Source organism: Bos taurus, unplaced genomic scaffold (genome assembly GCF_002263795.3).
Source record: "Bos taurus isolate L1 Dominette 01449 registration number 42190680 breed Hereford unplaced genomic scaffold, ARS-UCD2.0 Leftover_ScbfJmS_1758, whole genome shotgun sequence".
Lineage (NCBI taxonomy): Eukaryota > Metazoa > Chordata > Mammalia > Artiodactyla > Bovidae > Bos > Bos taurus.
The window spans coordinates 25,761-53,632 of record NW_020190858.1 but is presented as its reverse complement, the minus strand read 5'-3'; the positions used below and the strand labels follow the sequence as shown (position 1 = coordinate 53,632).

Genomic DNA, 27,872 nt, shown 5'->3' with positions numbered 1-27,872 from the left:
CAACGTAAACAGGTTGAAATGGAGAAGATTTTTCATTTCCTATTGGGAAAAAAGCCGATTATCACCTGATTTAGTCAAGACTATTCTGGCCAGGTTTGTTCAATGCTAAAAAATGAGGACAGGTTTAAGGTTTAAGCCAGTAGAAACTGTTGATATTCAAATATAATAGTATATTTTGAAAAGCAAAAATAATCTAGATCTAAATTTTGGAATTAATATGCATATTTAGAGGAATTGTTGGACAGAAAATCTATATATAGACATTCTATCTCTACATACAGCATCAACTAGACAATAAAAATCACAAACCATGAATTTTCAATAACATTAAATACCCGGGGATAAATTTAACAAAAATTGTGCAAGTAGAAAACGAAACTTTATTGACCGAAATTTAATAGTCAAATACACAATATAAGAACAGCATAGATGGTTTCAGTTTATCTTCTTTCAAGCAAATGGCTGCCCTTCACCTATAATACAAACATTAAAAAAGTTACTTAAAAAAAAAAAGTTACTTAGCAGAACTTTATTTCGATGACAGGAGAGGTATACAAAGTTCACTGCAGTTGTAGTTTGATAAAATGGACTAAAACAGGAACACTAAGGGCGACCCTTTGGCTTACCTTCAGTTAATCCTCTATAGAGATTTTATAGACTTTTCAGGCACATTACCAGTATTTTTAAAAACACACTACTCTTCCTAGCTGTACAAGAAAAGAAGGACACTGAATTCGGAACAAATGAAATCAATGGAACCTATCAGAAGGTAGTTTTCAGTAGAAGGCAAAACTGTGTACACATTCAGTAAAATATCTAACAACAAAAAGCACCCTAAGGAGAACAAAATACACAAAAACTGAAACAAAAAATCCCAAAAAAGTATCATTTAAATGCATTGGTTTGAAATAATATTCCAAATATAGGATAGCTAAACAGTTGTTCTCTCTGTTACTGCTTAAGTGAAGTAAACAAAAAGGCCAGTATTACATTTGTTTCTTCTCTACTGTCGAAAACTGTAGACATTTTCATTTGTTCTACTTCATCCCTGATATGGTGGTTTTAAGTCGGTTAAACATTTGTCCCCTTTTTTACTTGGGGCCCTCATGTAATTCTAAATGTTTCTTTTCACCCTGGGAAGCATTCCAGTTGGTATAATAAATTATATGTGACACTAATTTTAAGTCATTACTATCACTGGCTACATGGTGACATCAAAATGTGAAGCAGAAATAGGACTGTTTCTCACAGCCACACCAAAAAAAAAAGAAAGAAAGAAAAAAAGGAGAGAAGAAAAGGGAGAGCAAGAGGGACTATGAGTGAGAGAGAAAAGCAAGTAGGAAGAGAGAAAGAAAATCTGGAAAAGGCAGATTTTTTTGTTTCTAAATGATAATGGCTTTTGAGAGAAAACTCTGACCAATTTCAAAAGTTCATCCACGGTATTTGTGATGTTTAGTTATTTAGTTACTGTGGGGTATGTTAAATAATATGTTTTTCTACCCTACTAGCCATTTCATCAATATTCTGAAAATATTTGAGTTCCAGATTATACTCTGCTTTAATTCTGTAATATACTAACTGTTACCCTAACTGTTAGTGTCTTGTTCATATTTCTAATTATGTGTACTTGGGCTTTGTCCATTTGCTTCACAATTATGTAAACTAGAGGAATGGACTGGCAGTTTGGGGTTGGCAGATACAAACCATTACATTCAGAATGGATAAACAACAAGGTCCTACTATACAGCACAGGGAACTAATGTCCAATCTCCTGTGATAAATCACAACAGAGAAGAATATTAAAAAATGTGTGTGTATATATATATATATTAAAAATTATGTAAACTAGCACATTGTCTTTATTTATTAGTTGAGTTTATTTTCCTCTTCCTAACACTTCATACCTGTCTTTTAATAAATATCTTTTTCTTTTTCCCTTAAGTTTATTCTGTTGCTCTTTTTCTTACCTTTTATGTTGGATGTAGGATTTTGTATTTATGTACCTTGTAATTTAAGTATTTTTCTTTTAAATACCACGCATATTTAGGGCTAAGATTTTTCTATGAGAACATTTTAATCATGTTCTGTAGTTACTTGAAAGTCGTCTGAAAGTTGCATTTTCATCTAATTGTTCAAATAGAATGGAACAAAAATGTAAAGTGAAAATATTTAGAAGGCTAATACACAGTAAATTCTTCCCTAATTATGAAGTTCCTCCTTTAAAAATCAGAATCATGCAATTTATTGTCAGCAAGTTGGAAAACAGGTATGTGAAAGATACTAAGTTGAATACGCAAGGAAGAACTAGTTACAATTTTTGGCCTTCAAAACTTTTTAAACTCATGCATCAAAGAGGAAAAATAACATACTTGATACGGTTAGAGAGGATTATATCATGAGGCTCAGATTTTATTAGTTCTTTAAGAGTGAGAGTGGGGTATATGGCAAAACCTTCATAGTATTGTAAAGTAATCATCCTCCAATTAAAATAAGCAACCTCCCGCACCCCTCAAAAAAAAGACCAAACGTGGGGGCAGGTAGTGTGCTTAGCATATGTATCTTACTCACACCTGCCTTGAATATCACTGACTAAATGCACTCTCTCAACTTGATCAGCCACAGAAACAGGAAACTAGACTATCTTTGGCCATTTTATTATTCAGTCGTTTCATGCTTCCCTGGGGAAAGGATTTAAAATGCAACTATTTTTTAAAGAGCTAGAGGATTCAGAATTTGAGAGAACTTAACATACATCAAGCAGAATGTTGGCTCATTTTCTTTTATAAAAAATTAATTAATTGATTTTAATTGGAGACTAATTACAATATTCTGGTGGGTTTTGCCATACATTGACATGAATCAGCCACAGGTGTACATGTGTCCCCTGTTAGAAAATGAAATCTCAATCCCCTTGTTATAATTTGACGCAAGATGATATTTTATGATAAATACATCATACAAAACAGAGTATTCTTGTATGCATTCCATCAAAGAGAATTAGAGAATGCAAAATTAGCATTGAAAAATCAGCATCTGCGTGTATCTGTTCTGAATTCACAACTTATATGAGTAAAGTTGAGTTTAGCAGTTAAGGGATTTCACAGAAATCACACACATTATGCTAAAGCTGGTACTAGAACCTACTTGGATGCCTAAGCATATTTCATATAAACTGAATTTTATTACAAATGCATTCCATATTTGCTACAAGCAGAAATTATAAAAGAACCGAAAATTATTAGCTGTTGCTTAAAGTACTTATACTCGAGAGAAGAAAACGGTTTCCTATTTTCAATTCGATATGGCTTTGATCCTGTCTGTTTCTTTATTTGAAAGTCTGTAAGTCAGGCATTCAGGCATCTGGGGTCCGAACTACCTTTCAAAGAATATGTGAACTCTGTTATTAAAATAATAGTAATGTTCCCTCTATATTAGTAAAGATATAATATTCTGAAAAACAGAAACCACATAAGTTACTTTCTGAATGGATGACATACCTGCTTCTGGCATTTCACCAGGCTCTGTATTTGATGCAAACTCCTCCCTGACATCGGGACCATCTCCACCTTCACCCCCAGTCTTTGCCAGAGCCAATTGCTGGAGATCAGCTTCCAGGCCAGAATCTTTAAAAAAACGCATCAATTCAGCTGTAAAGCATACAATATAAACAAGGGAATGATGATCTTCATTCCCTCGGTGTTATGAATTAAAAGCCTTAGGTTAGTATGCTAAAAATGTGATGAATAAGAACCTCAGGAGCATTATTCCGGGAATGTTTTGCTGGAGAAAAAGGAAAGCAGAATTTTCCGATTGTTATTACCATTTTCCTTTTCCAGGGTTGTCCTCAGACAACTTAGTTGCCCCCTTCTCTTTGTCTTGAAAACAAGGGAAAATTTGAGCGACCACACTGACCTGCAAACTATACTCTCCTCAGGTTTTTAGGAACTGTCTGAAGTCCTTTTCTAATGTTTCCTTTCCTCTTCTTACTGGTTATGTCTTAAGGCATGACGCACAGATACACTTTACCTTCAAAGGGATCCTTCTCCTCTTCTTCATCACGATTCACTGGATCCTCTCCATGTACTTCCTCCTTTCTAGGTGTGATATCCTGACTCTCAGCTGGCGGTTTCTCTTGTTGAGGCTGCTCAACACTGGGCTGCTGGTCCTAGGAGAGAGTGCACGCAAAGAAAAACTTTTGTTGTTAATACATCTAATAGCATAAATATACATAATACATAGATATATCTGAGCATAAGTAAACCTAACAACATTTTCCCAACACAATTCTATGTACTTACTTTTAATAAAGTTACTCTTCCCACAGAGAAGTCAGCTCCCATAAGAGTTACCCAGGAAGACTTTGGAAGTTACTTAAATCTATGTTGGGATGGAAGTATGCAGCCTGTTGTTAATAAGCAGGAGGAGGGAGTCACTGGGCACATTTCCAGGGAATTTAACAGTATAATCATCCAGGCAACACTGGACTATAATATATCTGGATCAATGTTCCTTCCTAAGACAAAGTATCACCCTTTATCAGCATGGAAGACCTTTATCACCACATGTGTACTACTTAACATGATTTTCTCAAAAATAAACTTGTGCTAATAGAAAACATCAAATGGTAAGGTTACTCACAACCACAGGTTCATCCACCTGGGAGCAATCTTGCTTTGTAGGTCCCAATGTTGATGCCACTTGCCCACTCATATTTCTCCCTGAAAGCAGAATATTGTGATTTAGAAAATGTATTTAAGAGTACAGCTATATTTGATCACTTTTATGACCTTATGTTGACTTTTTTTTTTTTAATGTTAACATACTTTCAAAAGAAAACTCTGGTTAAGTATGAGTGTACATGCATTTCAATTACACCAAATACAGTCGCTTGCAAAGCCATTTGTGTCTTTGTGAAGCTGGCAGAGAAATCACCTTAAGGTACACAAGAAGGCTGAATTTTTGTGAGGACGTTTGATTTCACAACAGACTTCTCCATCATGAAGATCTTTAGTGAAATACTCCTAGGAATTCAAAAGCTCAGGACTATTGCTCATGTCACACTCCTATTCACCAGACCTATTTTCCCCAACTCCCTTGGAATTCAGTTGGAACACGAAGAAAGGCTCAGTCTTTTACAGCCTGACTATGGCGATTTTCTCAGTGTCTGGGGCTGAGGTGAGGCTGCATACAGAGCAACCGGTCCACTTCTCTCTTGGCACCTTACCACAAAACCCGCAATACAGTCACAACCCCACTGCGGTCCGGTTTCTAGGCCTTTCCTTAATCGCCCACCCCAACCCCTGCCCAGGTCCCACTGCCGGCCCCAGATTCTGTGCTCTGTCGTCAGTTCCAGGGCCCCAATGAACTAAATATCTCAAATAGCACCCCCAAGTCTCCCCCAACCATCATCCTACCCCCTGCCCTCCTCTGCCCACTGCCCTTCCTCTCCCGCCATCAAGGCAAGAACTATGGCGTCGCGACACTTGTGAGGAGAAAGATGACTACCTTGAGGGCCTTCCTCCTCAACGGCCCTAGATCGCACTGCCCAACCCGCGCGAAACTCGCTGGCTCCCCCTCACACGCACACACACTTAAACTCCAGACAGGACAGACCTGTGAACCTACCTGGTGAGTCTCAAGTAGTGAGAAAGAACCGGGACTGAATAAACAGACCCGTCTCAGGCCCAACGCTCCTCACAGAACGCTCAGGAAGGCGTATGCGCACCAAGGCGCATGCGCAGCAACGGATGCACACCCACACACTGCGCATGCTCACTGAGTTGGGCCTGTGCAGTGCAGGTTGCAGTTTTCCTGCCATTGAGGTAGAGTCCTAGAACCGCAGGGTCTCTGGAGGATGAGAAAGGGGCTTGAAGGCTATATTTTTTTCCTTCCAGTGCAGTCGTTCTTATGCATCCACAACCTGTGGTGATAGGTAGTCCCAGGTTACCCTTAGTGGAGAATGTGTCTCAGAAAGACAGTCATGACAAAAATAGATATTGTGTTTTTTTCATTCTTTTTTCTTTATTCTGCTCTTCAGCAGTTATTTCCACCATTCTGTCTTCCAACTCACTTATTTGTTCTCCTGCTCAGTGAGTCTCATATTGATTTCTTCTAGTGTATTTTTCATTTCAGTTATTGTGTTTTCAACTTTATTTGTTTGTGCCTTATTTCTTCTAAATCTTTGTCAAACATTTCTTGTATTTTTTAAAATCCATGCCTCCATTGTATTTTCAAGATTTTGGATCATCTTTAATATCCTTACTCTAAATTATTTTCCAGGTAGTTTCCCTATTTCCTCTTCATTTATGTGGTCTTTTAGGTTTTTTTACCTTGCTCTTTTGTCTGTAACATATTTTTTGTCATATCATTGTTTTTGTTAGGCGGAACTGTGTTCTTCTCTCGCTGATTGATTGGCCTGAGAATTTTAGCACTGGAGTTTGCAGGCAGTTAAGTAGGGCCAGGACCAGGTGTTTAGATGTGGCCCTCCAGGAGACCTCACTCCAAATAGTATTCCGTGAGGTCTGAGTGTCTCTATTAATCCAGCAGTTTGGACTTGGTCCTCCCACCACAGGAGCTCAAGCCCATGAATCAAGATCCTGTATGGCACACCAGGAAATAAAGGAAAAGAAAAGAAATGTGGAAGACAATGACAAATAATAAAAAATAAAATAAATAAGAAAACTAACAGATAAATTAGAAAAATTAAACATATAAACGAAACAATCACTGGAAGGTAAGACACAGCTACACTAGCAAAATAGGGAAATTTTTAAAAAGGTAGAAGAAACCTTTGCTGTAAGGGCAGGGCTTAGGTGTGGTGGAGCTCAGGCAGGGTGGGCTTAGGCAGGGGTGTGGCCTATGCTGAGTGTGGCCTGGAGGGGGCCCCAGAGTGCCTCCAGTTTCAGAGTACAGAGGAGTAAGCCCCAGGCCTCAGCAGGTTCCTGGAGGTTGAATGGGGGGAGTGGGGGCAGAAACACCAGGTGCATTCCTCCATAACCCCAAAGGTCCTTCCCCATCCCCACAGATCCCCTCGAGGTAAGAGTGCCTCTCCAGGTGTGGGAACTTGTCCTCCCCTAGCTGCACCTCAGGAGCACTGATCCCACCTAGCCTGCACATGTCCTTCCCCCTCGTTTCACTCTTCCCCACACCATATAGGGTTGTTTGGGTGTTCTTCTGGTCTGCCTGGGATTCAAGGCTCCTTGCCAGTATCCAGTAGGTGCCCAGAAAGTTTCACTTTCTTGATAGTGTCCTTTTAAGGATAAAAGTTTTAATTTTTAAATAAATATTTTAATAAATATTTAAAATTTAAATAAAAATAAAATAATGTAAATAAATAATGTGCTTCTGTAAATAAAATAATGTGCTTCTTGGGGAAAAAAAAAAGAAAATGAATATACGGATCAGACTCTTAGAGGAGTACAGATCCCATGCAATGCCAAAAAAAAAAAAAAAGTTTTCATTTTGATGATTCCAAATTGCCTGTTTTTGTTTCTTTTGGTGCTTGTGCTTTTGTAGCATATCTAGGAAATCATTGCCTAATCCAACAGTAACATTTACATCTCTGTTTTCCTCTGAGTGCTTTATAGTTTTAGCTCTTATATTTAGGTTTTTGATCAATTTTTAGTTAGTTATATACAGTGTGAGGTATAAGTATAAACTGATTCTTTTGGTTGTGAACATCCAGTTATCCCAAGACCATTTGTTGAAACATTATTCTTTGCCATTGAATGGCCTCTGCACCCCTCACAATAATCAATTGACCACAGACATATGGTTTTGTTTCTTGCATCTCCATTCTATTCTGGTATCTGTCTATATACAATCCTTATGTCACTACCATTGAAGGAGGAAACAGACAGAACCGGCTCCGTCTTGAAAGCAGGACTCCATCTTGGGCTGGACTGTGGACTTTGAGCTATATGCTCAGTATCTATGGAAACGACATACCAACTGGAAAACCAGAGCCCCTGGGTGGAAGAGCCCCAGGGCTCATACCTAGACTCCCCATCACCTAAAAGAATACCCTAATTATCTGTGTAACTGAAGAGAATCATAAGTTCTATTATGCTTATTGGGGTATGACCACAGGCCTATTGATAATTGTCCACTGTTAACTACCTAGGCTTAAGGCATATGAATCACGGCTTAACTTTGATTATATCTTTCTTTTCCTTTGTTCAGACTAATTTCAGGGAATTTGGGGAAGTGGGTTTGGGCACATACACTTTAGGGTATACAAGGTTTTTGCAAAAACTGGTCTGGGTCCTCCACCAAGAGGAGACTCTGCCTTGGGTGCGCTGGTGTAATAAACTGCACTCCACTATCTGTATTGTCCTTCTGAGTGAGTTTGTTTCCTGGAACGCGTGGCTATAACACCATATATAATGTCTTGATTATTTTGGCTTTGAAGTGGGTTTTGTAGTTGGGAAGTGTAAGTACTTGTTCTTTCTTCACACTGTTTTGGCTATCCCAGGACCCTTTCAATTCTTACAATTCTAGGATCAGTTTGTTGATTTCTGGGGGGAAAGAACAGTTTTGAATTTTGATGGGGTTCTATTAGGGGAGTACTGCCATCTTAACACAATAGTAAGTCTTCCAATCCATAAATGTGAGATGCCTTTCCACTTACCTAGACTGTCTTTAATTTCACCCAGCAGTGTTTTGTAGTTTTTATTGTACAAGTCTTGACTGTGTATAGAAATATATCTGCTCTTTGTATATGACCTTGTATTCTGTAAACCTGTTGAGCCCCTGTATTGGGTCTAATAGTTTCTGTGGGGAGAGGGTGATTCTTAAGGATTTTCTATACACAAGATTATGTCATCTGCAAATTGAAAAGTTTTACATCTTTTCCAATGTAAATTCATTTTATTTCTTTCCCTTGCTTAATTACCCTGTCCAGAAGCTCAGAACAATGTGGAATAGAAGTGGTAAGAGATGATATCTTTGTATTGTTCCTGATTTTCAGGGGAAGTCAGTACTTCTGCCTTTTATCATTAAGTACGATGATAGCTGTGAGTTTTCAGAGATGTTTTATATCAGGTTGAAACTGTTGCCTTTTACTTCTAGTTTGAGTCTGTTTGTCTTGAAGGGACCCTGAATTTTGTCCAATGCTATTCATGTAGTACTGAGATGCTAAATGTGGTTTTGTCTTTTATTCTGTTGATGTGGTGCATTATGTATGGATGTGTGAGCTGGACTATAAAGAAAGCTGAGTGTCGAAGAATTGATGCTTTTGAACTGTGGTGTTGGAGAAGACTCTTGAGAGTCCCTGGACTGCAAGGAGATCCCACCAGTCCATCCTAAAGGAGGTCATTCCTGGGTGTTCATTGGAGGGACTGATGCTGAAGCTGAAACTCCAATACTTTGGCCACCTGATGCAGAGAGTTGACTCATTGCAAAAGACCCTGATGCTGGGAAAGATTGAGGGCAGGAGGAGAGGGGGACAACAGAGGATGAGATGGTTGGATGGCATCATCGACACAACGGCCTTGGGTTTGAGTGGACTCCGGGACTAGGTGATGGATAGGGAGGCCTGGAGTGCTGCGGTTCATGGGGTCGCAAAGAGATGGACACGACTGAGCGACTGAACTGATGATGATGATGACTGATTAACTTATTTCAGTCTTAATATTAAATCAAAGTTGCATTCCTGGGATAAATCCTACTTCCTCATGGTATATAATTTGGTTTACTAGTATTTTACTCGGAGAAGGCAATGGCACCCCACTCCAGTACTCTTGCCTGGAAAATCCCATGGATGGAGGAGCCTGGTAGGCTGCAGTCCATGAGGCCACTAGGAGTCCGACATGACTGAGCGAATTCACTTTCACTTTTCACTTTCATGCATTGGAGAAGGAAATGGCAACCCACTCTAGTTTTCTTGCCTGGAGAATCCCAGGGACAGAGGAGCCTAGTGGGCTGCTGTCTATGGGGTCGCACAGTGTCGGACACGACTGAAGAGACTTAGCAGCAGCAGCAGCAGCAGCAGCAGTATTTTACTAAGAATCTTTGTGTCTGTATTCATAAAAATATTGGTCTGTGGTTTTTTCTTGTGTTGTCTTTTTTGGTTTGGTTTGGTATCAGGGTAACAATGGCCTCATAAAATGAAGCAGAAGAATTATCTTCTTTGGGGCTTCCCAGGTTGCACTAGCGGTAAAGAACCTGCCTGCCAATGCAAGAGAGGTAAGAGACGCAGGCTCAATCCCTGGGACAGGTAGATCTCCTGAAGGAGGGCCTGGCAACCCACTCCACTATTCTTGCCTGAAGAATCCCATGGACCGAGGAGCCTGGAGGCCTATAGTCCATAGAAACGCAAAGAGTCAGACATGACGGAAGCAATGCGTGCACATTAACTTCCTTAATAAAGTTATTCATCCTTATTTATTTTTGAGTGACCTTGGTTAGTCAGTATTTTTCAAGAAATGTTCTCATTTTATCCAAGTATCAATTTTTTGGATAACATTTTTCTGCTCTCCTTTCTTAAATAGTTTATTGAAGCATAATTGATATACAACAAATGGTATATATTTACTGTGTACAATTTGATGAGTTTGGGCATATGCACACAATGATAATATCATCACCAGAATCAAGGTAATAGACATATCCAACACATCCTAAAATTTCTTTTTGTCCCTTTCTTTGTTTCTTTTCTTGTTAAAGTGTGTGTATGTGTGTGTGTGTGTGTGTGTGTGTGTGTGTTTGTGTAGTGAGAACCCACTTTTAGATTTACATTCAACAAATTTTGGGTCTTCCCCAGATGGCTCAGTGGTAAAGAACCACCTGCCAATTCAGGAGACATAAGAGACTCAGGTTCGATTCCTGGATCAGGAGATCCCTGAAGAGGAAATGGCAACCCATTCCAGTATTTTGCCTGGAAATCCCATGGAGAGAGGAGCCTGGTGGGCTATAGTCCACAGGGTCACAAAGAGTCCAATACGACCAACCATGCAAAAAATTTTGAATAACCTTTTTTTAAAATCTTCCTTCATTGTGCATTTAATATCTGAGAGCTCTGTACTGCTGTCTCCTATGGTATTACTGAAGTTGGTAATTAGTGTCACTCTTCTTCTTTGTCTCTCTCTTTTTTAATCAATCAGGCTATAGGTTTATTATCATATTAATCTATTCACAGTATCAGCCACTGGTTTCAACTGAATTTTTGGTACTACTGATTTTCTGGTTTCTATTTAATTGATTTCTGCCAAGATGTTTGTTATTCTTTTTTTTTTTTTTTTGCTGGATTTGGTGTTTAAATTTTGTTGTATTCTAGTTTCTTAAAGAAGATTATTGATCTTCGAATGATAATTGGCCTTTTCCCTTTTTAATATAAACATTTAATGCTATAAATATCCCTCTGTGAAGCTTTGGCATCCCCTCATAATTTTGATATATTGTATTTTCTATTTCTCCTTTGATCCTTGCATTAATTTGAAGAGAGAGATCAAAGAGGAACTAAGGAGCCTCTGATGAGGGTGAAGGAGAGAGAGTGAAAGAGCCGGCTTAAAACTAAATATTAAAAAAACTAAGATCATGGCATCTGGCCCCATGACTTCATGGCAAATAGAGGGAGAAAGGTGGAAGCTGTGACAGATGTCCCCATCTTGGGGCTCTAAAATCACTGCAGAAGGTGACTGCAGCCATGAAATCAGAAGACGTTTGCTTCCTGGCATGAGAGCTCTGAGAAGCTTAGTGTGTTAAAAGCAGAGACATTACTCTGCCGACAAAGGTCCATATAGTCAAGGCTATGGTCTTCCCAGCAATCCTGTATGGTTGTGACAGCTGTACCGTAAAGAAGGCAGAGTGCTGAAGAATTGATGCCTTCAAAGTTTGGTTCTGGAGAAGACTCCTGAGAGTCCCTTGGATAGCAAGGAGATCAAGCCAGTCAATCTTAAGGGAAATAAACCCTGAATACTCATTGGAAGGACTGATGTTGAAGCTGAATCTCCAGTATTTTGGTCGTCTTATGTGAACAGCTGACTGACTGGAAAACTCTCTGTTGCTGGGAAGGATTTAGGGCAGAAGGAGAAGAGGGCATCAGAGGATGAGATGGCTGGATGGCATCACAGATGCAATGCACATGAACTTGGGCAAACTTTGGGAGATGGTGAGGGACAGAGAGGCCTGGTGTGCTGTAGTCCATGGAGTCGGAAAGAGTTGGAAACAACTGATCAATTGAGTATATTGTAGAATTCCTGGAACACAGGTTAACAGAATGTGCAGTTGGGTGGAGATAGGGAAGACCACAGAGAGAGAAAGAGAAAGAGAGAGACAGCACAGGTTCGAGCACTACACAGGGTTCTCTGGGAGTCAAAATGGCTGTCTGGGGAGGCCTTACAATTAGCTGTGAAACGAAGAGAAGCGAAAAGCAAAGGAGAAAAGGAAAGATATAAACATCTGAATTCAGAGTTCCAAAGAGTAGCAAGAAGAGATAAGAAAGCCTTCTTCAGTGATCAATGCAAAGAAATAGAGGAAAACAACAGAATGGGAAAGACTAGAGATCTCTTCAAGAAAATCAGAGATACCAAAGGAACATTTCATGCAAAGATGGGCTCGATTAAGGACAGAAATGGTATGGACTAACAGAAGCAGAAGATATTAAGAAGAGATGGCAAGAATACACAGAAGAACTGTACAAAAAGATCTTCACGACCCAGATAATCACGATGGTGTGATCACTGACCTAGAGCCAGACATCCTGGAATGTGAAGTCAAGTGGGCCTTAGAAAGCATCACTACGAACAAAGCTAGTGTAGGTGATAGAATTCCAGTTGAGCTATTCCAAATCCCGAAAGATGATGTTGTGAAAGTGCTGCACTCAATACGCCAGCAAATTTGGAAAACTCAGCAGTGGCCACAGGACTGGAAAAGGTCAGTTTTCATTCCAATCCCAAAGAAAGGCAACGCCAAAGAATGCTCAAACTACCACACAATTGCACTCATCTCACACACTAGTAAAGAAATGCTCAAAATTCTCCAAGCCAGGCTTCAGCAATTTGTGAACCGTGAACTTCCTGATGTTCTAGCTGGTTTTAGAAAAGGCAGAGGAACCAGAGATCAAATTGCCAACACCCGCTGGATCATGGAAAAAGCGAGAGAGTTCCAGGAAAATATCTATTTCTGCTTTATTGATTATGCCAAAGCCTTTGACTGTGTGGATCACAATAAACTGTGGAAAATTCGAAAGAGATGGGAATACCAGACCACCTGATCTGGCTCTTGAGAAATTTGTATGCAGGTCAGGAGGCAACAGTTAGAACTGGACATGGAACAACAGACTGGTTCCAAAAAGGAAAAGGAGTTTGTCAAGGCTGTATATTGTCACCCTGCTTATTTAACTTATATGCAGAGTACATCATGAGAAAGGCTGGGCTGGAAGAAGCACAAGCTGGAACCAAGATTGCCAGGAGAAATATCAATAACCTCAGATATGCAGATGACACCACCCTTATGGCAGAAAGTGAAGAGGAACTCAGAAGCCTCTTGATGAAAGTGAAAGAGGGGAGAGAAAAAGTTGGCTTAAAGCTCAACATTCAGAAAACGAAGATCATGGCATCTGGTCCCATCACTTCATGGCAAATAGATGGGGAAACAGTGGAAACAGTGGCTGACTTTATTTTTGGGGGCTCCAAAATCACTGCAGATTTTGATTGCAGCCATGGAATTAAAAGATGCTTACTCCTTGGAAGGAAAGTTATGACCAACCTAGATAACATATTCAAAAGCAGAGATATTCCTTTGCCAACAAAGGTCCGTCTAGTCAAGGCTATGGTTTTTCTTGTGGTCATATATGGATGTGAGAGTTGGACTGTGAAGAAAGCTGAGCGCCGAAGAATTGATGCTTTTGAACTGTGGTGTTGGAGAAGACTCTTGAGAGTCCCTTGGACTGCAAGGAGATCCCACCAGTCCATCCTAAAGGAGACCAGTCCTGGGTGTTCATTGGAAGGACTGATGCTGAGGCTGAAACTCCAATACTTTAGCCACCTCATGCGAAGCGTTGACTCATTGGAAAAGACCCTGATGCTGGGAGGGATTGGGGGCAGGAGGAGAAGGGGATGACAGAGGATGAGATGGCTGGATGGCATCACCGACTGAATGCACAGGAGTTTGGGTGAACTCCGGGAGTTGATGATGGACAGGGAGACCTGGTGTGCTGCGATTCGTGGTGTATCAAAGAGTTGGACACAACTGAGTGACTGAACTGCAGTGAACTGAAGGCTCTTATGTAAGAAATGGGTATAACATTGATTGAAGGCATATTGTAAGAAGTATAAAATGCATATTGTAAACTCTAGAGCCACCCTAGAAAGAATTTTTTGGCTATACATGCAGCTCATGGGATCTTAGTTCCCTGGCTAGGGACTGGACCTGGGGCCATGGCAATGAAAGCACCGAATCCTAATCATTGGACCACCAGGGAATTCCCTAGAAAGATTTTTAATAAGATGTATATCTAGAAAGCCAATAGTAGCAATAAAATGGACTAATAAAGAAATAACCAATCTAAATGAAGAAAAGAATCGGGAAACTTGTCACTAAAAAATATACGTGATATAAAGAAAAGCATATCCAGATAGTAGATTTAAAACTGAACGATTTACCCACTAATTGTAAGTTGCCTACACACGTCAATTATAAGACCTACTTTGGGGACTCCCCTGGTTGTCCAGTGGTTCAGGATCTGCTTTCCAATGCAGGGGACACAGATTTGATCCTTGGTCTGGCAACTAAGCCCTTGTGCCGCAGCAAGAGAAGCCCACACACTGCAACTAGAGAGAAGCCTGAGTGCAGCAGCAAAGACCCATGAAGCCAGATAAATAAAGACCTTACATTATGTATGGTAAAAAAAAAAATAATCTCACCTTAAATAAGCTAATAATTTAAAATTAAATGTGTGGAAATACTTATACCTCCAAATCCCAAATCAAACGAAAGCTGGAGAGGCTGAATTAACATCATAAAAGTATACTTCAGAATGAAGATTTTTTGCGGAAGATAAAGGGCAGTACAGAATGATAGAGAATTCAATTCACTGAGAAGACATAATAGTCAGGAATGTGTATGCAATTTCAGAATACAGGAGCCAAAATCTGAGAGAATGGAAAGGAGAAACAGACAATCCACAGTTGTAGTTGAAGACTTTCACTTTTCACGCTCAGCCATTAATACAGTAAGTGAGCAACACAATGAAAAACTATATAGAAGACTTGAACAATAATTAACCGACTTGACCTAATTGATATTTATAGAACGTGCCCAGTCCCAGTTGTGTCCGACTGTTTGAGACCCCATGGAGGGTAGTGTCCATGGAATTTTTCAGGGAAGAATACTGGAGCGGGTTGCCATTTCTTACTCCAGGGGACTTTCCAGACCCAGAGATTGAACCCGCGTCTCTTGCCTCTCTTGCGTTGGCAGGCAGATTCTTTACCACTGCGCCACCTGGGAAGCCCATTTATTGAGCAACAGCAACTAAATACATATTCTTCTGAAGTGAATATGGAAGTTCAGCCAAATATGCCAGTTAAAAACCTTACTAAGTTCAAAAGGACTGAAATCACACAAAATATATTTCCTGACCAAAAAATAATTAGAATAAAGATTAACTATGGAAAGTGACCTGGAAAATCACAAACTCTTGTAAATTGAACAAAACTTCAAATTAATGCAAGGATCAAAGGAGAAATAGAAAATACAATATATCAAAATTATGAGGGGATGCCAAAGCTTCACAGAGGGATATTTATAGCATTAAATGTTTATATTAAAAAGGGAAAAGGCCAATTATCATTCGAAGATCAATAATCTTCTTTAAGAAACTAGAATACAACAAAATTTAACCCAAATCCAGCAAAAAAAAAAAAAAAAGAATAACAAACATCTTGGCAGAAATCAATTAAATAGAAACCAGAAAATCAGTAGTACCAAAAAATTCAGTTGAAACCAGTGGTTGATACTGTGAATAGATTAATATGATAATAAACCTATAGCCTGATTGATTAAAAAAGAGAGAGACAAAGAAGAGTGACACTAATTACCAACTTCAGTAATACCATAGGAGACAGCAGTACAGAGCTCTCAGATATTAAATGCACAATGAAGGAAGATTTAAAAAAATGTTATTCAAAATTTTTTGCATGGTTGGTCGTATTGGACTCTTTGTGACCCTGTGGACTCTAGCCCACCAGGCTCCTCTCTCCATGGGATTTTCCAGGCAAAAATACTGGAATGGGTTGCCATTTCCTCTTCCAGGGGATCTCCTGATCCAGGAATCGAACCTGCGTCTCTTATGTCTCCTGAATTGGCAGGTGGTTCTCTACCACTGAGCCATCTGGGAAGACCCAAAATTTGTTGAATGTAAATCTAAAAGTGTGTTCTCACTACACAAACACACACACACACACACTTTAACAAGAAAAGAAACAAAGAAAGGGACACAAAGAAATTTTAGGATGGGTTGGATATGTCTATTATCTTGATTCTGGTGATGATATTATCATTGTGTGCATATGCCCAAACTCATCAAATTGTACACAGTAAATATATACCATTTGTTGCATATCAATTATGCTTCAATAAACTATTTAAGAAAGGAGAGCAGAAAAATGTTATCCAAAATATTGGTACTTAGATAAAATGAGAACATTTCTTGAAAAATACTGACTAACCAAGGTCACTCAAACATAAATAGGGATGAATAACTTTATTAAGGAAGTTAATGTGCACGCATTGCTTCCGTCATGTCTGACTCTTTGCGTTTCTATGGACTATAGGCCTCCAGGCTCCTCTGTCCATGGGATTCTCAGGCAAGAATAGTGGAGTGGGTTGCCAGGCCCTCCTTCAGGAGATCTACCTGTCCCAGGGATTGAGCCCGCGTCTCTTACCTCTCTTGCATTGGCAGGCAGGTTCTTTACCGCTAGTGCAACCTGGGAAACCCCAAAGAAGATAATTCTTCTGCTTCATTTTATGAGGCCATTGTTACCCTGATACCAAACCAAACCAAAAAAGACAACACAAGAAAAGAAAACCACAGACCAATATTTTTATGAATATAGACACAAAGATTCTTAGTAAAATACTGCTGCTGCTGCTGCTGCTGCTAAGTCTCTTCAGTCGTGTCCGACACTGTGGGACCCCATAGATGGCAGCCCACTAGGCTCCTCTGTCCCTGGGATTCTCCAGGCAAGAATACTAGAGTGGGTTGCCATTTCGTTCTCCAATGCATGAAAGTGAAAAGTGAAAGTGAATTCGCTCAAGCGGCCTCATGGACTGCAGCCTACCAGGCTCCTCGATCCACGGGATTTTCCAGGCAAGAGTACTGGAGTGGGGTCCATTGCCTTCTCCGAGTAAAATACTAGTAAACCAAATTATATACCATGAGGAAGTAGGATTTATCCCAGGAATGCAACTTTGATTTAATATTAAGACTCAAATAAGTTAATCAGTCATCATCATCAGTTCAGTCGCTCAGTCGTGTCCAACTCTTTGCGACCCCATGAACCGCAGCACGCCAGGCCTCCCTATCCATCACCTAGTCGCGGAGTCCACCCAAACCCAAGGCCATTGTGTCGATGATGCCATCCAACCATCTCATTCTCTGTTGTCCCCCTCTCCTCCTGCCCTCAATCTTTCCCAGCATCAGGGTCTTTTCCAACGAGTCAACTCTCTGCATCAGGTGGCCCAAGTATTGGAGTTTCAGCTTCAGCATCAGTCCCTCCAATGAACACCCAGGAATGATCTCCTTTAGGATGGACTGGTTGGATCTCCTTGCAGTCCCAGGGACTCTCAAGAGTCTTCTCCAACACCACAGTTCAAAAGCATCAATTCTTCGACACTCAGCTTTCTTTATAGTCCAGCTCTCACATCCATACATTAATGCACCACATCAACAGAATAAAAGACAAAAACCACATTATCATCTCAGTACCTACATGAATAGCATTGGACCAAATTCAGCGTCCCTTCAAGATAAAAAGAGTCAAACTAGAAGTAAAAGGCAACAGTTTCAACCTGATATAAAACATCTCTGAAAAACTCACAGCTATCATCGTACTTAATGATGAAAGGCAGAAGTACTGACTTCCCCTGAAAATGAGGAACAATAGAAGGATATCATCTCTTACCACTTCTATTCCACATTGTTCTGGAGCTTCTGGACAGGGTAATTAAGCAAGGGAAAGAAATAAAATGAAGTTACATTGGAAAAGATGTAAAATTTTTCAATTTGCAGATGACATAATCTTGTGTATAGAAAATCCTAAAGAATCACCCTCTCCCCACAGAAACTATTAGACCCAATACAGGGGCTCAACAGGTTTACAGAATACAAGGTCATATACAAAGAGCAGATATATTTCTATACACAGTCAAGACTTGTACAATAAAAACTACAAAACATTGCTGGGTGAAATTAAAGACAGTCTAGATAAGTGGAAAGGCATCTCACATTTATGGATTGGAAGACTTACTATTGTGTTAAGATGGCAGTACTCCCCTAATAGAACCCCATCAAAATTCAAACTGTTCTTTCCCCCCAGAAATCAACAAACTGATCCTAGAATTGTAAGAATTGAAAGGGTCCTGGGATAGCCAAAACAGGGTGAAGAAAGAACAAGTACTTACACTTCCCAACTACAAAACCCACTTCAAAGCCAAAATAATCAAGACATTATATGGTGTTGTAGGCACGCGTTCCAGGAAACAAACTCACTCAGAAGGACAATACAGATAGTGGAGTGCAGTTTATTACACCGGCGCGCCCAAGGCAGAGTCTCCTCTTGGCGGAGGACCCAGACCAGTTTTTGCGAAAACCTTGTATACCCTAAAGTGTATGTGCCCAAACCCACTTCCCCAAATTCCCTGAAATTAGTCTGAACAAAGGAAAAGAAAGATATAATCAAAGTTAACCCGTGATTCATATGCCTTAAGCCTAGGTAGTTAACAGTGGACAATTATCAATAGGCCTGTGGTCATACCCCAATAAGCATAATAGAACTTATGATTCTCTTCAGTTACACAGATAATTAGGGTATTCTTTTAGGTGATGGGGAGTCTAGGTATGAGCCCTGGGGCTCTTCCACCCAGGGGCTCTGGTTTTCCAGTTGGTATGTCGTTTCCATAGATACTGGGCATATAGCTCAAAGTCCACAGTCCAGCCCAAGATGGAGTCCTGCTTTCAAGATGGAGCCGGTTCTGTCTGTTTCCTCCTTCAATGGTAGTGACATAAGGATTGTATATAGACAGATACCAGAATAGAATGGAGATGCAAGAAACAAAACCATATCTCTGTGGTCAATTGATTATTGTGAGGGGTGCAGAGGCCATTCAATGGCAAAGAATAATGTTTCAACAAATGGTCTTGGGATAACTGGATGTTCACAACCAAAAGAATCAGTTTAGACTTATACCTCACACTGTATATAACTAACTAAAAATTGATCAAAAACCTAAATATAAGAGCTAAAACTATAAAGCACTCAGAGGAAAACAGAGATGTAAATGTTACTGTTGGATTAGGCAATGATTTCCTAGATATGCTACAAAAGCACAAGCACCAAAAGAAACAAAAACAGGCAATTTGGAATCATCAAAATGAAAACTTTTATCCTTCAAAGGACACTATCAAGAAAGTGAAACATCCTGGGCACCTACTGGATACTGGCAAGGAGCCTTGAATCCCAGGCAGACCAGAAGAACACCCAAACAACCCTGTATGGTGTGGGGAAGGGGGAAACGAGGGGGAAGGAGATGTGCAGGCTAGGTGGGATCAGTGCTCCTGAGGTGCAGCTAGGGGAGGAAAAGTTCCCACCTCTGGAGAGGCACTCTTGCCTCGAGGGGATCTGTGGGGATGGGGAAGGACCTTTGGGGTTATGGAGGAATGCACCTGGTGTTTCTGCCCCCACTCCCCCCATTCAACCTCCAGGAACCTGCTGAGGCCTGGGGCTTACTCCTCTGTACTCTGAAACTGGAGGCACTCTGGGGCCCCCTCCAGGCCACACTCAGCATAGGCCACACCCCTGCCTAAGCCCACCCTGCCTGAGCCCCACCATTCCTAAGCCCTGCCCTTACAGCAAAGGTTTCTTCTACCTTTTTAAAAATTTCCCTATTTTGCTAGTGTAGCTGTGTCTTACCTTCCAGTGATTGTTTCGTTTATATGTTTAATTTTTCTAATTTATCTGTTAGTTTTCTTACTCATTTTATTTTTTATTATTTGTCATTGTCTTCCACATTTCTTTTCTTTTCCTTTATTTCCTGGTTTGCCATACAGCTTGCAGGATCTTGATTCATGAGCTTGAGCTCCTGTGGTGGGAGGACCAAGTCCAAACTGCTGGATTAACAGAGACACTCAGACCTCACGGAATACTATTTGGAGTGAGGTCTCCTGGAGGGCCACATCTAAACACCTGGTCCTGGCCCTGCTTAACTGCCTGCAAACTCCAGTGCTAAAATTCTCAGGCCAATCAAGCAGTGAGTGAAGAACACAGTTCCGCCTAACAAAAACAATGATATGACAAAAAATATGTTACAGACAAAAGAGCAAGGTAAAAAACCTAAAAGACCACATAAATGAAGAGGAAATAGGGAAACTACCTGGAAAACAATTTAGAGTAAGGATATTAAAGATGATCCAAAATCTTGAAAATACAATGGAGGCATGGATTTAAAAAAATACAAGAAATGTTTGACAAAGATTTAGAAGAAATAAGGCACAAACAAAGTTGAAAACACAATACCTGAAATGAAAAATACACTAGAAGAAATCAATATGAGACTCACTGAGCAGGAGAACAAATAAGTGAGTTGGAAGACAGAATGGTGGAAATAACTGCTGAAGAGCAGAATAAAGAAAAAAGAATGAAAAAACGTAATATCTATTTCTGTCATGACTGTCTTTCTGAGACACATTCTCCACTAAGGGTAACCTGGGACTACCTATCACCACAGTTTGTGGATGCATAAGAAAGACTGCACTGGAAGGAAAAAAATATAGCCTTCAAGCCCCTTTCTCATCCTGCAGAGACCCTGCGGTTCCAGGACTCTACCTCAATGGCAGGAAAAACGCAACCTGCATTGCACATGCCCAACTCAGTGAGCATGCGCAGTGTGTGCGTGCACATCCGTTGCTGCGCATGCGCCTTGGTGCCCATACGCCGTCCTGAGCGATCTGTGAGGAGCGTTGGGCCTGAGACGGGTCTGTTTATTCAGTCCCGGTTCTTTCTCACTACTTAAGACTCACCAGGTAGGTTCACAGGTCTGTCCTGTCTGGAGTTTAAGTGTGTGTGCCTGTGAGGGGGAGCCAGCAAGTTTCCCGCGGATCGGGCAGTGTGATCTAGGGCCGTTGAGGAGGAAGGCCCTCAAGATAGTCGTCTTTCTCCTCACAAGTGTCGCGACTCCATAGTTCTTGCCTTGATGGCCGTAGAGGAAGGGCAGTGGGCAGAGGAGGGCAGGGGGGTAGGATGATGGTGGGGGGAGACTTGGGGGTGCTATTTGAGATATCTGGTTCATTGGGGCCCTGGAACTGACGACAGAGCACAGAATCTGGGGCCGGCAGTGGGACCTGGGCAGGGGTTGGGGTGGGCGATTAAGGAAAGGCCTAGAAACCGGACCGCAGTGGGGTTGTGACTGTATCGCGGATTTTGTGGTAAGGTGCCAAGAGAGAAGTGGACCGGTTGCTCTGTATGCAGCCTCACCTCAGCCCCAGACACTGAGAAAATCGCCATAGTCAGGCTGTAAAGACTGAGCCTTTCTTCGTGTTCCAACTGAATTCCAAGGGAGTTGGGGAAAATAGGTCTGGTGAATAGGAGTGTGACATGAGCAGTAGTCCTGAGCTTTTGAATTCCTAGCAGTATTTCACTAAAGATCTTCATGATGGAGAAGTCTGTTGTGAAATCAAACTTCCTCACAAAAATTCAGCCTTCTTATGTACCTTAAGGTGATTTCTCTGCCAGCTTCGCAAAGACACAAATGGCTTTGCAAGCGACTGTATTTGGTGTAATTGAAATGCATGTACACTCATACTTAACCAGAGTTTTCTTTCGAAAGTATTTTCACATTAAAAAAAAAAACAAGTCAACATAAGGTCATAAAAGTGATCAAATATAGCTGTACTCTTAAATACATTTTCTAAATCACAACATTCTGCTTTCAGGGAGAAATATGAGTGGGCAAGTGGCATCAGCATTGGGACCTACAAAGCAAGATTGCTCCCAGGTGGATGAACCTGTGGTTGTGAGTAACCTTACCATTTGGTGTTTTCTATTAGCACAAGTTTATTTTTGAGAAAATGATGTTAAGTAGTACAGATGCGGTGATAAAGGCCTTCCATGCTGATAAAGGGTGACACTTTGTCTTAGGAAGGAACATTGATCCAGATATATTATAGTCCAGCGTTGCCTGGATGATTATACTGTTAAATTCCCTGGAAATGTGCCCAGTGACTCCCTCCTCCTGCTTATTAACAACAGGCTGCATACTTCCATCCCAACATAGACTTAAATAACTTCCAAAGTCTTCCTGGGTAACTCTTCTCTGTGGGAAGAGTAACTTTATTAAAAGTAAGTACATAGTATTGTGTTGGGAAAATGTTGTTAGGTTTACTTATGATCAGATATATCTATGTATTATGTATATTTATGCTATTAGATGTATTAACAAGAAAAGGTTTTATTTGCATGCACTCTCTACTAGGACCAGCAGCCCAGTGTTGAGCAACCTCAACAAGAGGAACCGCCAGCTGAGATTCAGGATATCACACCTAGAAAGGAGGAAGTACATGTAGAGGATCCAGTGAATCGTGATGAAGAAGAGGAGAAGGATCCCTTTGAAGGTAAAGTGTATCTGTGCCTCATGCCTTAAGACATAACCAGTAAGAAGAGGAAAGGAAACATTAGAAAAGGACTTCAGACAGTTCCTAAGAAACTGAGGAGAGTATAGTTTGCAGGTCAGTGTGGTCACTCAAATTTTCCCTTGTTTTCAAGACAAAGAGAAGGGGGCAACCTAGTTGTCTGAGGACAACCCTGGAAAAGGAAAATGGTAATAACATTCGCAAATTCTGCTTTCCTTTTTCTCCAGCAAAACATTCCCGGAATAATGCTCCTGAGGTTCTTATTCATCACATTTTTAGCATACTAACCTAAGGCTTTTAATTCATAACACCGAGGGAATGAATATCATCATTCCCTTGTTTATATTGTATGCTTTACAGCTTAATTGATGCTTTTTTTTTTAAAAGATTCTGGCCTGGAAGCTGATCTCCAGCGATTGGCTCTGGCAAAGACTGGGGGTGAAGGTGGAGATGGTCCCGATGTCAGGGAGGAGTTTGCATCAAATATAGAGCCTGTTGAAATGCCAGAAGCAGGTATGTCATCCATTCAGAAAGTAATTTATGTGGTTTCTGTTTTTCAGAATATCTTTACTAATATAGAGGGAACATTACTATTACTTTAATAACAGAGTTCACATATTCTTTGAAAGATAGTTCAGACCCCAGATGCCTGAGTGCCTGACTTACAGACTTTCAAATAAAGAAACAGAGAGGATCAAAGCCATATCGAATTGAAAATAGGGAACCGTTTTCTTCTCTTGAGTATAAGTACTTTAAGCAACAGCTAATAATTTTCAGGTTCTTTTATAATTTCTGCTTGTAGCAAATATGGAATGCATTTGTAATAAATATCAGTTTATATGAAATATGCTTAGGCATCCAAGTAGGTTCTAGTACCAGCTTTAGCATAATGTGTGTGATTCTGTGTAATCCCTTAACTTCTAAACTCAACTTTACTCCTGTAAGTTGTAAATTCAGAACAGATACACGACGATGCTGATTTTTCAATGCTAATTTCTGCATTCTCTGATTCTCTTTGATGGAATGCATACAAGAATACTCTGTTTTGTATGATGTATTTATCATAAAATATCATCTTGAGTCAAATTATAACAAGGGAATTGAGATTTCATTTTCTAACAGGGGACACATGTACACCTGTGGCTGATTCATGTCAATGTATGGCAAAACCCACCAGAATATTGTAATTAGTCTCCAATTAAAATCAATTAATTAATTTTTTATAAAAGAAAATGAGCCAACATTCTGCTTGATGTATGTTAAGTTCTCTCAAATTCTGAATTCTCTAGCTCTTTAAAAAATAGTTGCATTTTAAATCCTTTCCCCAGGGAAGCATGAAATGACTGAATAATAAAATGGCCAAAGATAGTCTAGTTTCCTGTTTCTGTGGCTGATCAAGTTGAGAGAGTGCATTTAGTCAGTGATATTCAAGGCAGGTGTGAGTAAGATACATATGCTAAGCACACTACCTGCCCCCACGTTTGGTCTTTTTTTTTGAGGGGCGCGCGAGGTTGCTTATTTTAATTGGAGGATGATTACTTTACAATACTATGAAGGTTTTACCATATACCCCACTCTCGCTCTTAAAGAACTAATAAAAATCTGAGCCTCATGATATAATCCTCTCTAACCGTATCAAGTATGTTATTTTTCCTCTTTGATGCATGAGTTTAAAAAGTTTTGAAGGCCAAAAATTGTAACTAGTTCTTCTTGCATAATCAACTCAGTATCTTTCACATACCTGTTTTCCAACTTGCTGAGAATAAATTGCATGATTCTGATTTTAAAGGAGGAACTTCATAATTAGGGAAGAATTTACTGTGTATTAGCCTTCTAAATATTTTCACTTTACATTTTTGTTCCATTCTATTTGAACAATTAGATGAAAATACAACTTTCAGACGACTTTCAAGTAACTACAGAACATGATTAAAATGTTCTCATAGAAAAATCTTAGCCCTAAATATGCGTGGTATTTAAAAAGAAAAATACATAAATTACAAGGTACATAAATACAAAATCCTACATCCAACATAAAAGGTAAGAAAAAGAGCAACAGAATAAACCTAAGGGAAAAAGAAAAAGATATTTATTAAAAGACAGGTATGAAGTGTTAGGAAGAGGAAAATAAACTCAACTAATAAATAAAGACAATGTGCTAGTTTACATAATTTTTAATATATATATATATATACACACACACATTTTTTAATATTCTTCTCTGTTGTGATTTATCACAGGAGATTGGACATTAGTTCCCTGTGCTGTATAGTAGGACCTTGTTGTTTATCCATTCTGAATGTAATGGTTTGTATCTGCCAACCCCAAACTGCCAGTCCATTCCTCTAGTTTACATCATTGTGAAGCAAACGGACAAAGCCCAAGTACACATAATTAGAAATATGAACAAGACACTAACAGTTAGGGTAACAGTTAGTATATTACAGAATTAAAGCAGAGTATAATCTGGAACTCAAATATTTTCAGAATATTGATGAAATGGCTAGTAGGGTAGAAAAACATATTATTTAACATACCCCACAGTAACTAAATAACTAAACATCACAAATACCGTGGATGAACTTTTGAAATTGGTCAGAGTTTTCTCTCAAAAGCCATTATCATTTAGAAACAAAAAAATCTGCTTTTCCAGATTTTCTTTCTCTCTTCCTACTTGCTTTTCTCTCTCACTCATAGTCCCTCTTGCTCTCCCTTTTCTTCTCTCCTTTTTTTCTTTCTTTCTTTTTTTTTTGGTGTGGCTGTGAGAAACAGTCCTATTTCTGCTTCACATTTTGATGTCACCATGTAGCCAGTGATAGTAATGACTTAAAATTAGTGTCACATATAATTTATTATACCAACTGGAATGCTTCCCAGGGTGAAAAGAAACATTTAGAATTACATGAGGGCCCCAAGTAAAAAAGGGGACAAATGTTTAACCGACTTAAAACCACCATATCAGGGATGAAGTAGAACAAATGAAAATTTCTACAGTTTTCGACAGTAGAGAAGAAACAAATGTAATACTGGCCTTTTTGTTTACTTCACTTAAGCAGTAACAGAGAGAACAACTGTTTAGCTATCCTATATTTGGAATATTATTTCAAACCAATGCATTTAAATGATACTTTTTTGGGATTTTTTGTTTCAGTTTTTGTGTATTTTGTTCTCCTTAGGGTGCTTTTTGTTGTTAGATATTTTACTGAATGTGTACACAGTTTTGCCTTCTACTGAAAACTACCTTCTGATAGGTTCCATTGATTTCATTTGTTCTGAACTCAGTGTCCTTCTTTTCTTGTACAGCTAGGAAGAGTAGTGTGTTTTTAAAAATACTGGTAATGTGCCTGAAAAGTCTATAAAATCTCTATAGAGGATTAACTGAAGGTAAGCCAAAGGGTCGCCCTTAGTGTTCCTGTTTTAGTCCATTTTATAAAACTACAACTGCAGTGAACTTTGTATACCTCTCCTGTCATCGAAATAAAGTTCTGCTAAGTAACTTTTTTAATGTTTGTATTATAGGTGAAGGGCAGCCATTTGCTTGAAAGAAGATAAACTGAAACCATCTATGCTGTTCTTATATTGTGTATTTGACTATTAAATTTCGGTCAATAAAGTTTCATTTTCTACTTGCACAATTTTTGTTAAATTTATCCCCGGGTATTTAATGTTATTGAAAATTGATGGTTTGTGATTTTTATTGTCTAGTTGAGGCTGTCTGTAGAGATAGAATGTCTATATATAGATTTTCTGTCCAACAATTCCTCTAAATATGCATATTAATTCCACAAATTTAGATCTAGATTATTTTTGCTTTTCAAAATATACTATTATATTTGAATATCAACAGTTTCTACTGGCTTAAACCTTAAACCTGTCCTCATTTTTTAGCATTGAACAAACCTGGCCAGAATAGTCTTGACTAAAGCAGGTGATAATCGGCTTTTTTCCCAATAGGAAATGAAAAATCTTCTCCATTTCAACCTGTTTACGTTGCTTTTTTGTAGATATACTTTATCAGAGTAAGTTCCATTCTATTCCTAGTTTGCTGTCTTGAATATAGATTAATTTTCATCAAACACTTATACTGCATCAATTGTGATGATCATAGAATTGTTTTCCCTCCATTTTTCTATTAATGTGGTGAATTGCATTGGTAACCTCATACATGTAAACCACCCTTGCACTTCTAGGGTTAAAAAAATTGGGTCATAACATATTCTTTAGGTGTAATCTACATGTTAATGCATATACATACATATATATACGCACACATAAAAAATTCATAAAAGCCTGTGGTCTTCTTTTGAATAAATGGGTTTACAAAATGTGCCACCCAAATCTCATACGGTGTCCCTGATGAAATCATTGACAGAGAAACATTTTTTAAAAACTTAATATATAGAGAAATGGAATGCCAAAGCCATTGTTTTTTTTTTTTTTTTTTTGCTACCAAAGCCATTGTTAAAGGTTGTAGGGAGACAGGAAAAGAACTGCTGTCAAATTGCATGGCAAATGGCACAGCATATCTTTCACACATTTCTGACTTGCCTTCCAACGGTTTTTCGGGTGCAGGGAGAGAACAGCCACAAACATCTTTTCTTCTCCATGACGTCCTCCATTGGCTTGATAGTCACCAGATCTCAGAAGCCCTCCAGTTGGCTGTGAGTGCGTGTATGTGTGTGTGTGTGTCTGTGTGTGTGTGTATGTGTGAATCACTTAGTTGTGTCCGACTCTTTGCAACCCCACGAACTGTAGCCCACCAGGCTTCTCTGTCCATGGAATTCTCCAGGCAAGAATACTGGAGTGGATTGCCATTCCCTTCTCCAGAGGATCCTCCCAGCCCAGGGATCGAACCCTGGTCTCCTGCAGATTCTTTACCGTTTGAGCTATGGGGAAGTCCTCCAGCTGTCTGATTCCTCCCTTATATCCTTATTATTAATATAATAACAAAACGCTTACATCTCTGAGCCCCCATCTGCATCCTCATCACCAAAAAAATATATTTCTGCAACAAAGGACCTACTCAGAC

The 27,872-nt window shown here is 39.5% G+C and overlaps 2 protein-coding genes across 5 annotated transcripts; one reads left to right on the top strand and one right to left on the bottom strand.

The window, feature by feature from the left end:
- Nucleotides 1–357: 357 nt before the first annotated feature.
- Nucleotides 358–5,928, bottom strand: LOC112445532 (P antigen family member 3-like). 3 transcript variants are annotated; one of them, XM_024989046.2, is made up of 5 exons: nt 5,626–5,769; nt 4,639–4,718; nt 4,027–4,165; nt 3,498–3,623; nt 358–473 (listed from the first exon to the last, which is right to left on the bottom strand). In XM_024989046.2, exons 2-5 carry the CDS (start codon nt 4,708–4,710, stop codon nt 451–453), a joined length of 360 nt encoding a protein of 119 aa, XP_024844814.1. In that variant the 5' UTR covers nt 4,711–4,718; nt 5,626–5,769; the 3' UTR covers nt 358–450. The 3 variants fall into 3 exon arrangements, with proteins under 3 accessions (XP_024844814.1, XP_024844813.1, XP_024844815.1); XM_024989045.2 differs by lacking the exon at nt 358–473 and adding an exon at nt 3,235–3,376 and having other exon boundaries at nt 5,626–5,928; XM_024989047.2 differs by lacking the exon at nt 358–473 and adding an exon at nt 3,235–3,372 and having other exon boundaries at nt 5,626–5,926.
- A 15,183-nt stretch (nt 5,929–21,111) lies between these two features.
- LOC112445531 (P antigen family member 3-like) lies at nt 21,112–26,478 on the top strand. 2 transcript variants are annotated; one of them, XM_024989044.2, is made up of 5 exons: nt 21,112–21,238; nt 22,148–22,209; nt 22,687–22,825; nt 23,231–23,356; nt 26,363–26,478. In XM_024989044.2, exons 2-5 carry the CDS (start codon nt 22,156–22,158, stop codon nt 26,383–26,385), a joined length of 342 nt encoding a protein of 113 aa, XP_024844812.1. In that variant the 5' UTR covers nt 21,112–21,238; nt 22,148–22,155; the 3' UTR covers nt 26,386–26,478. The 2 variants fall into 2 exon arrangements, with proteins under 2 accessions (XP_024844812.1, XP_024844809.1); XM_024989041.2 differs by having other exon boundaries at nt 21,121–21,238; nt 22,148–22,227.
- Nucleotides 26,479–27,872: the final 1,394 nt, after the last annotated feature.

Excerpts from the sequence above, each read along its gene's own strand:
- LOC112445531 (XM_024989041.2), top strand. The coding sequence starts at position 22,156 with ATGAGTGGGCAAGTGGCATCAGCATTGGGACCTACAAAGCAAGATTGC. Across the intron at positions 22,826-23,230 it reads GGAGAAGGATCCCTTTGAAG|ATTCTGGCCTGGAAGCTGAT; the intron begins GTAAAGTGTATC and ends TTTTTTTAAAAG. Across the intron at positions 23,357-26,362 it reads TGTTGAAATGCCAGAAGCAG|GTGAAGGGCAGCCATTTGCT; the intron begins GTATGTCATCCA and ends TTTGTATTATAG.
- LOC112445532 (XM_024989045.2), bottom strand. The coding sequence starts at position 4,710 with ATGAGTGGGCAAGTGGCATCAACATTGGGACCTACAAAGCAAGATTGC. Across the intron at positions 4,166-4,638 it reads AGGTGGATGAACCTGTGGTT|GACCAGCAGCCCAGTGTTGA; the intron begins GTGAGTAACCTT and ends ACTCTCTCCTAG. Across the intron at positions 3,624-4,026 it reads GGAGAAGGATCCCTTTGAAG|ATTCTGGCCTGGAAGCTGAT; the intron begins GTAAAGTGTATC and ends GTTTTTTTAAAG.